Here is a 10,966-nt window from a genome sequence, read left to right as displayed (position 1 = left end):
ATTCTTATATACAGAAGATTAAGTATGCATTTGAAGAATTAAAAAAATAAAGGTTAAAGAAAATTGTGCACGCTTTGTCTGGAAGTGAACGTTGTGTGCACTGAAGATCATTTGTATATCCATATATTGTCTCAAACTGCTTGGTCCATCGCAGGGTTGCAGGGCAGCAATGACATACAATTAGGTCCATAAATATTTGGACAGAGACAACTTTTTTCTCATTTTGGTTCTGCACATTACCACAATGAATTTTAAATGAAACAACTCCGATGCAGTTGAAGTGCAGACTTTCAGCTTTAATTCAGTGGGGTGAACAAAACGATTGTATAAAAATGTGAGGCAGCTAAAGCATTTTGTGAACACAATCCCTGGACCTAACTGTATTGTGATGGCACCGGTGCAAAGCAGTGAGCAGCCGTAAGTGAGAACAGTTCACTGCAGGCTACAGATACTGTATACGCCATCTATATCAGTGCATGATTAGACTAATGGTTACCAAACAAAATAATGTGCAAACTTATCAAAAGCCAGTGAGCCTGAAGGAAACTTCTACATATATGAAATGTACCAAATCCATGCAGACAGAGCATACATCAAATACGGCATCAGCTAATGCAGTAAAGTTCTTTACATTGGAAAAAGTACCCTTTAATTCTTTTTATTTTTTTAGAAAATACAGACCTAGTGCTTTCAGAGCTAACATAATTAGAAGAATAATAGAATTACTCCTAAATGTCGACCTGGTTTAATCATTGATTGTATATAGCACCTTTCATTGTGAACATCTCCTCAAGATACTTTGCAGGTACATTACGTTTGTTTCCATATTTCTGCATTATGTTCATTGCCATTGTTATGTGACTCACTCGTGGTTGTGCAGCGAGTCAGCCACGGAGGTTGAGTCTTAAATCGTGTCACCCGTAATGGTGCTTTTTACAATGAGCAGCATCTCAGGATTCCAAGACTTATTTTAATCATTTATTTTGTATCTAGATAGATAGATACTTTATTAATCCCAATGGGAAATTCACATTCTCCAGCAGCAGCATACTGATACAATAAATAATATTAAATTAAAGAATGATAATAATGCAAAAAAAAAAAATCTAGAAAGTTGTAATAAAAAAAAAAAATCTAGAAAGTTGTAAGCCACAACTCTATTAAAATAAGTAGTCGAAGTGCCATATCATTAATTAATTAGAATGTAGTTAAATATTCTTTCTTAATATTGATAATACTTTGACACAAAATACAACAAAGCAAAAACAATACTGCAGAAGGCAGTTTGCCCACAGGCTGTGGTCGTTTGCTTCTGTATGATGTATATTTTAAGTTAAGTGATTTTAATCATTTTCCAGTGTTATGGATCATCTCCCTATATAATTGAAGTTTTTTGCGTAAATGTTGGCAGTGCTCGATTTCTTTGCTTCTTCGCAATATAAAACTGCACCAGAAACTATATTTGTATAAGACACATTAGCAGTGCTGTACTGTGATGTTACAGAGTGAAGATTGATGAGTCAACCGCTTCTTGCTATATAAGAAGTCCGAAGCAGTTTTTAAAAAATGTAGTCATTAAAAACATTTTTATTATTATTCCCAGAGTAGTAATACTAGTAATGCACCATGTTGTTATTATTTCTTCAATATCATTTGAAAAGGTGGAAAAAATGACACATTGCAATCTAATGCCTTCTGAATGACATCACTGCGCAGCAGTCGCGCCGCGATTGGACGCTGCTTTAACCAATCGGGAGTCTTTCGGAGCACACACAAATAGGATACTTTTAAAAAGAAAAGGAACTTTTAAAGAGTGCCCTACAACGTTTGCAAGCGGGGGGGAAAGGCAGCTCGAGTCCCGCATACTTCATCACCTCAGTCTCTGCACTAGAGGATTTTGTATCTCGTCTCATCCTTCTGAGAGACTCCGAGAAAGCAAATCATGTCTGTCCATTTCAACAGAGGGCCCGCATACGGACTGTCCGCCGAAGTCAAGAGTAAAGTAAGTGGTTGTGGTTGCACTGCTGCTGTGGCACCTTCGATGAGCCGTTACGAGAATGTCCAAATTTTCAGAAATTGTGATGTCAGGAAAAGAAAAGATTGCTAGGCAGACATCAAATGGGCAAGTAAATGGCATACAGTCAAGTGTGAAGCTGGTTAGCTTTAGCTGATCGTGACGTGCGGGTCCAAAAGTATTTCAGTATTTCTCCTTTGTGCATGACCACAGTACATCAAGTCAATCCATTTTTAAAAATCTGTAAAAAAAATTGGTAATTTTTATTTTCCCTTTTAATCAGTTTTCAGAAACTGACAGTTTGCGCGTTACAGGCACACCCATCAGTTAGTAACCGTCTCTTTTTCGATTTTATTATTACTGTATCTTTATCTTTCACAGGTGTCTTTATGGAAGGGTACTTACAATATTTAAGGTACTCGACAAGGAAGTGCAAAGTCAATCGGATAACAGTTTAAATAAAGTGACAGCTTATTACTCTTGTTAACAGTTGATTCAGTCCGGTGTGTAGACAAAAAATAAGCATAAAACAATTTGGAAATGGTCCGTAGTGGGTAAACGATACTTTCTATACCTGGTGAAGTGAAACGACTCTCTCAATAAATATGTGCATATATATATATACAGATTCTGAACATCATTTAAGAATTTCCTTTCCATCTTTGATCTATAAATAATTGATGAACTTGAATACTGACCCAAACCTAAACCCCCCATGTGTATTCATGCTAAGTGCAAGGTTTATTTGTGATAGATTTAAAAAACTGAATACCCAGATAAATGTAATTAACTTAAATTTAGTAGCCGGTAAACCTCTTCTCAGTACCACATGCAGTATTTTGCAAAGAGAGTTGCTGCGGTTGGCATTTTGTAATTATCTGTAACAAATATGAAAGGTACAGATAGATGTTTGCAGTGAATAAGAAGAGTGGGCTTATGTCAATTAATCATTATAATTATTTGTACATTAGTATTTTGTTGTTCCTATTATATTTTGTATAGTATGGCAGAACAGCGATTAGCTGGCTTTGATATGAACATGGGACGTTGTCATTGTGGAGTTGGCGTATTCTCCTTTATTCTCACGGATTTTCTCTCCCCCAAAGATGCAGATTAGCACCACTGGCACTCTGTGAGGGTGTGTTTGTGAGCCTGGATAAAATGTTTAACATGTATCTGCTATCAAGATTAAAGATCTAGTTTATTTGTGTTTTTGTTGGCAATTGGTGTCAAGAATGTTATTCTACAATACAATATAAGGGGTTCGCTTCCCGGGTCCTCCCTGCGTGGAGTTTGCATGTTCTCCCCGTGTCTGCGTGGGTTTGCTCCCACAGTCCAAAGACATGCAGGTCAGGTGCATTGGCGATCCTAAATTATGTCGTGTGTGTGTGTGTGTGTGCCCTGCGGTGGGCTGGCGCCCTGCCCAGGGTTTGTTTCCTGCCTTGTGCCCTGTGTTGGCTGGATTGGCTCCAGCAGACCCCCGTGACCCTGTGTTTGGATACAGCGGGTTGTATGATGGATGGATGGATATAAGGCAGCAGGGTCAAATCCCATTTTAAAACTATTGTGCCACAGAGAAGTTTACTTAACCATTTGTCCTGTCTGTGCTACACCTGTAAATATATAGAATGTAGGCGTGCAACTAAAACGTGTTAACTACTTTGGGATAGATTTCATCATGAAAAAATATGTATAATATGAATTTTTCTCTTTGTTTGTATATTCAAGTCCAGGTTGAAACTGTTCTTGTATAATAACTTTAGTGGTAAATACTATAATACATTCATTTTATATGCAAGCAATAATGTAAACTGAGATTTTATTAAATAGTTCATGTAAAAAGAAATTAATGTCAATGGAAGACATTATTGTTCATTCTTCCTCATGTATAACACTTACCTTTATTGTTACTATTGGGAGACAATCAGTTTATTTCTTATGGAAATGATGTGCTCCACATAGGCTTCAGATAAGATGGAGTAAACGTCCATCCATCATCCAACCTGCTGTATCCTAACTACAGGGTCACGGGGGTCTGCTGGAGCCAATCCAGCCAACACAGGGCACAAGGCAGGAAACAAACACCGGGCAGGGTGCCAGCCCACCGCAGGGCACACACACACACACCCAATAGGGACAATTTAGGATATCCAATGCACCTGACCTGCATGTCTTTGGACTGTGGGAGGAAAGCCACGCAGACACGGGGAGAACATGCAGACCCGGGTCTCCTAACTGCGAGGCCGCCATGGAGTAAACAGGTTGGGAAAATGGAAGGACTGAAAAATTCACAAATAATTAAAACCAAAATATCGTATGCAAAAAAAGAAAGTAAGAATTACACTTAATATGCCACTCAGTGATGTTGTGTACAGCGTCACTTTACAGTGAATACACTTTTGATTGTCACCGTATTGAAAGCTCTACATGAAGATCAAATATCCACTGAGGCCCTCGGTCTGCACCCCCCCCCCTTAGGGTCATTTTCTACAATTTCACATTTCGTCATTAAAGGAGATGCTGTGCCTCTAGGATGTCAGGGCTAGATTAGAACGGAGCGAGGTACTTTTAAAAATATAATAAAATAATAAGAATGGTAAATTCAGTAACCTTTGACTTTATTTCAGATATGTTAAATAAATTACAGATATAAGGTGACACCTGAAGCATACCAGTTAAACACATTTAGAAGTCAAGCATACATCTTAGGACAACTTTAATTTGAATAAACGCCTGAGTATTTATTTATCGCCTGATTTATGTCACTTCTCATACTTTTGACACTTTATAGCCACATTGATTGTCATTTCTGAGGTTTACTGTGACACTTCTGTCTTAATGCTCCGATTTCTGTACACTGTAATGTATACAGTGAGTGCTTCAAGATGCTCTCCACCATGAAAGGTGCACAGTTTAAACTCGGGGTCTTTAGTGTCACACCGTCACCTTGTCTGTCTTTGCTGTTTCCTACCTGGAGTGAGCCGCTGCTGTATAACTAATTGCCTCTTCTCTCGTTTAGCACTTCCAATGCCATTTAGATTCTCAGGTTTTTTTTGCGTACTATAGAGTTCAAGCATTTCTTCCAAGTTTGGCAATATAGTGATTTTTTTGGCAGCAAAATCCAACCCTTAGTGAATCGAGTCCCAAGTGAGGAAACCATTTTGTGCTTTTCTTGACAGCAGGGAATAAATGTCCATTTTTATGCCACTGTGTTATTTCTCACATTCATACTGGAGATTTGGTGGGAATATTAGTAGACTGGAGTGGAATACGTACTTGGGGGGCTAAAGATTACTGTGACCTGGCACTCAAGAAGAAGGAGCAGTTTAGTCTGTGAATTTCCCCTTGGGATTAATAAAGTATCTATCTATCTATCATATAGCGCCTTTTACATCTATCTATCTATCTATCTATCTATCTATCTATCTATCTATCTATCATATAGCGCCTTTTACATTTATCTATCTATTATATAGCAACTTTTACATCTATCTATCTATCTATCATATAGTGCCTTTTACATCTATCTATCTATCTATCTATCATATAGCGCCTTTTACATTTATCTATCTATTATATAGCAACTTTTACATCTATCTATCTATCTATCTATCATATAGTGCCTTTTACATCTATCTATCTATCTATCTATCTATCTATCTATCATATAGCACCTTTTACATTTATCTATCTATTATATAGCAACTTTTACATCTATCTATCTATCTATCTATCTATCTATCTATCTATCTATCTATCATATAGTGCCTTTTACATCTATCTATCTATCTATTATATAGTGCCTTTTACATCCATCTATCTATCTATCTATCTATCATATAGTGCCTTTTACATCCATCTATCTATCTATCTATCTATCTATCATATAGCGCCTTTTACATCTATCTATCTATCATATAGCGCCTTTTACATCTATCTATCTATCTATCTATCTATCTATCTATCATATAGCGCCTTTTACATCCATCTATCTATCTATCATATAGCGCCTTTTACATCCATCTATCTATCTATCTCTATCTATCTATCATATAGCACCTTTTACATCTATCTATCTATCTATCTATCTATCTATCTATCTATCAATCATATAGCGCCTTTTACATCCATCTATCAATCTCTATCTATCTATCATATAGCGCCTTTTACATCTATCTATCTATCTATCTATCATATAGTGCCTTTTACATCCATCTATCAATCTCTATCTATCTATCATATAGCGCCTTTTACATCTATCTATCTATCTGTCTATCATATAGCGCCTTTTACATCTATCTATCTATTATATAGCACCTTTTACATCTATCTATCTATCATATAGCGCCTTTTACATCCATCTATCTATCTATCTCTATCTATCTATCATATAGCACCTTTTACATCTATCTATCTATCATATAGCGCCTTTTACATCCATCTATCAATCTCTATCTATCATATAGCGCCTTTTACATCTATCTATCTATCTGTCTATCATATAGCACCTTTTACATCTATCTATCTATCTATTATATAGCGCCTTTTACATCTATCTATCTATCTATCTATCTATCTATTATATAGCGCCTTTTACATCTATCTATCTATCTATCTATCTATTATATAGCGCCTTTTACATCTATCTATCTATCTATCTATCTATCTATTATATAGCGCCTTTTACATCTATCTATCTATCTATCTATCTATCTATCTATCTAGTCTACAACTGACCTACTGTGTGACACTAAACCTTGAGAATGTATACATCTCTGTAATTTGCAGGTGCTGTTTGTGTAAAACCCTATGAGATGATATTCGCGATAAAAGAAGCCTGTCGAATATTTAATTATTTATATATTTTATTGAGTAATTAAGCTTCCTTTTGCTGCAATCCAACCTTTTGTTTTAGAAGAGCAAATCTGGTAAGGCTGATGAATGTCTGCACTTCCAAAGCACACATAATTACTGTATATTGGGATTCTACATTTGATAAATGCCACCAGTATCTGCTTAGCCTGGCAAAGAGCACCACCTGAGGCGTTCCTTACATGTCTTTAGGTTTCATATAAAATCAGGACATTCGAGGCCAGGCCTGGAGGGCCGCAGTGGCTGCTGGTTTTCATTCTCACCCTTTTCCTAATCAGTGCCCAGTTTTCACTGCTAATGAACTCCTTTTCTCTTCATTTTACTAGCCCTGTTTTTAAGGACTCGGCTCTCTGAATTGATTCTTTTCTTCATTAAATGGCAGCCAAACAGAAATGAGACATGAAAAGAGCCGACAGGTGAGCAGCTAAACTGGGATTTCAAACTCCAACCAGTTTCTTAATGAGAAGCCAATTCTTGCTGTTAATTAAACCCGTTATTTAATTCCATGGCGTGTTGCTGCTCTCATTCTGCCATAGCAGACATTTACAAAACTGTTGATTTCTCCGTTTTTTCCAAGCACACCGTCAAAATGTTTTGGTGACCTGAGAGATCAGCCTTACTGAGGTCTTCTCCTTTCTTATTTTCAGATACTGTGTGGTGGGCACAGATGAGCTGCTCATGTGGCACCTTGTTTTGTGTTTGGCTGCTAATTAAAGAAATAGAAACAACTAAGGGGCCTGAGTCAAGTTAATTAAAATTAAGGCAAAAGGAGTTAATTAGCAGCAAAACCTAATGAAGAAGATGGTGAGAATGAAAACCTGCAACCCCTGCGGCCCACCAGGACCGGAGTTCGACACCCATGTTCTTGGCCAGGGGTGTCGAACTCCAGTCCTGGAGGGCCGTAGTGGCTGCAGGTTTTAATTCTCACCAGTTTTTGCTGCTAATGAACTTCTTTTGCCTTTGTTTTAATTAACTTGACTTAGACCCCTTAGTTCTTTCTTTTTCCTTAATGAGGAGCCAAACAATAATGAGACACAAAACAAGCTGCCACATCACCATCCATTTTCCAACCTGCTGAATCCGAACACAGGGTCACGGGGGTCTGCTGGAGCCAATCCCAGCCAACACAGGGCACAAGGCAGGAACCAATCCTGGGCAGGGTGCCAACCCACCGCAGGACACACACAAACACACACTAAGGACAATTTAGAATCGCCAGTCCACCTAACCTGCATGTCTTTGGACTGTGGGAGGAAACCCACGCAGACACGGGGAGAACATGCAAAGTCCTCGCAGGGAGGACCTGGGAAGAGAAACCTCAGGTCTCCTAACTGCGAGGCAGCAGCGCTGCCACTGCACCACTGTGCTGCCCCGCCACATCACCAGCTAACCACATTATATGAGCATAAAGAAAAGTGAAGGTCTCAGTAAGGCTGATCTCCAAGGTCACCAAAACATCTTGACGGTGTTCTTAGGAAAAAAACGAAAATCAACAGTTTTGGAAATGTCTGTGGTGGCAGAATGAGAACAGAAACAAGCTGTGGAATTAAATAATTGGTTTAATTAACAGCAGGAATTGGCTTCTCATTAAGGAGCTGGTTGGAGTGAAATTGGCAGGAGTTTGAAGCCCCAGTTTAGCTGGTCACCCGTTGGCTCGTCTCACATCTCATTTCTGTTTGTCTGCCATTTAATGAGTCAATTCAGAGGACTGAAACCTTAAACGGCTATTAAAATGAAGAGAAAACAAGTGAATTAGCAGTGAAAACTGGTCACTGATTAGGAAAAGGGTGAGAATGAAAACCTGCAGCCACTGCGGGAGTTTCGACACCCGTGTTCTAGGCAAAAACTAACCAATCAGAAATGAGGGGTCACCTAGCTATGTCCAGGTTCAATTTTAATCTTCAAACAAAATGAAGGAAGATTCACAACATTACTACAGGGAGCCAATGACAGCTGACATCGTGTCCAGACTGAACATGAACTTGGTGACAGATAGACCTCAAAGTTACGAGATGTGATTGACAGCCAGCAGTACACTCCAGAGGACAACAGCCCTCAGGTGAATCGGTTTCTTGGTATTTGTTTTGCTCCAAATCATCTCAGCTTCGTTCCATTGTATTCCTAGAGTCGAGCTGTGTAGGTCTTTGCAGGAGCGTTAGCTAGAATTCAGCTTCTCTTTTACCGGCTCACTGACTTTCAAACAGACGTTGACCTGTGACCGGTGGGAGAACAGAGATGGCTGCGGTGGGAGAAGGTTCGTGAAGGCAAAACTCCGTTTGCTTGTGACATTCTGCGGTGATAGTTTAAGGGTCAGATGATTGTTTTACTGCAGTGGACCAAATTCCACACCCCTCAACTAGAGTGGTCATCAAAGGCCAGACCACAAAATATCAGCGTTGGAGGCGAATTGACAGAAGATATTGCCAGCTACTAAACTGATGACCGCTTCGTGTATACTGGGCTTGGCGTTATTATCCATCCTTATATTTGTGTTTTCAAATCGGTTTTCTCTATTGCAGGTTAATGAGGTGTCAGAGCCCACCTACAGTAGTAACCATCCCCAGATGGGACACCAGCTCACTGTAGGGTCAACATAATATTTGAAAATATAATGTTATCCATTTTGTAAAGAAGCTTACAGGAGTCTGTTATTATGTTTTCTTCAAAGGCAAGAAGCGACCCTAGACAGGATTACCAGTATACTACTCTGTATGCCCACAATGATTCGATTTACACTTGTCAATAAACTTTATATTCAAATGTTTAAGATGTAAGAAGAAATCAAAGCTGACAGAGCCACAGGTAGAAGGACCTGAGAGCTGAAATCCGTGGGTTACAGCAGCCACTAATATTAGAAGAGTAATGGAGACAGTGCAGGGCATCTATTGGTCTCATAAGGCATTTATTTATTTTTTATTTATTTCTGGTTTACAGTAACACTCATAATGTGCTTGGGGCTACTGACTATGGACTTAAAGGCAGTGGTAGGCAGTCAACATGGGGTAACTTGGTGACGTCAACAGATGTTTCCCTTATTAATTATGCCACTAAAAATGCCCACCGCACATTCTGCATGTGCACAATATTCTAAAAGACGTAGCTGTAGAAGCCCCACTGAAACAGATGTACTGTATGCACAAACGCCCGTATGTGTAGTCTCTTCATTTTCAGTGTAGACATCTGGCACCCTAACCCTAACCCTAACGAAAGCAGAAGGTAAGAGTGCAGCCATTCAAAATGGACGGGTGTGTGCTAGAAGTTTAACAGGACTGACTGGGACACAACTGTGCTACTCTGGTGACTTTGAATCTTTACTTTTTTAAGTTGCTGCTCCTTTAGACCTCAGCATTTCCCCTTGGGATTAATAAAGTTTATCTAATCTAATCTGAAAATGAGCAGATAAATTCTAATAGTACGTAAAAATCAGTTTAGGGCATGGAGGTAGTAACCCTATATCCTAACTACAGGGTCACGGGGGTCTGCCGGAGCCAATCCCAGCCAACACAGGGCACAAGGAAGGAACAAACCCCAGGCAGGGCGCCAGCCCACCACAGGGCACACACACACCAAGCACAATTTAGGATCGCCAATGCACCTAACCTGCATGTCTTTGGACTGTGGGAGGAAACCCATGCAGACACGGGGAGAACACGCAAACTCCACGCAGGGGGGACCTGGGAAGCGAACCCCTTACTGCAAGGCAGCAGCGCCACCGTGCCACCCTTTTACTTTATTATGAAAAACAATTTTACTGCAGGAGCGTACAAAAACTCCACCGTTCAAATGATGTGCCCTGCCGTTCTTTGGTGTACTCTTCTGCGAGACGGACTTTCATACCGTCAGGATACCCAAGCCTGCCTATCCGCTGCCACGTTTAGGAGAACGCTCTCTCGCTTTCCATTTGGAACTTGCTGATGTGTTTGTTTTTATTCATTCAAACATATTAAAGCATTAGAAGATCACTAAGGTCCTCTGATTCTGGCCATCTTGTTGTGCCCCACACTAATCTACACCCCATGGGTGACAGCAGGGCCGTCAGCTGTACAGGTGCCCAGACTCCGAAATTAATCAGGTCAGCTG

General features: G+C 39.5%; 1 protein-coding gene across 1 annotated transcript in view; it reads left to right on the top strand.

The window, feature by feature from the left end:
* Nucleotides 1-1,805: 1,805 nt before the first annotated feature.
* cnn1b (calponin 1, basic, smooth muscle, b) overlaps nucleotides 1,806-10,966 on the top strand; it is a 33,494-nt gene continuing 24,333 nt past the window's right edge. Inside the window, exon 1 of the mRNA XM_028823375.2 lies at nucleotides 1,806-2,002. Within this exon, the coding sequence (XP_028679208.1) occupies nucleotides 1,943-2,002 (60 nt within the window). The 5' untranslated portion in view covers nucleotides 1,806-1,942. The remainder of the gene's footprint in view (nucleotides 2,003-10,966) is intronic.

The sequence above is a fragment of the Erpetoichthys calabaricus genome, chromosome 17 (assembly GCF_900747795.2).
Source record: "Erpetoichthys calabaricus chromosome 17, fErpCal1.3, whole genome shotgun sequence".
Lineage (NCBI taxonomy): Eukaryota > Metazoa > Chordata > Cladistia > Polypteriformes > Polypteridae > Erpetoichthys > Erpetoichthys calabaricus.
The sequence above is the reverse complement of the archived record's forward strand: the minus strand, read 5'-3'. Positions and strand labels throughout refer to the sequence as shown.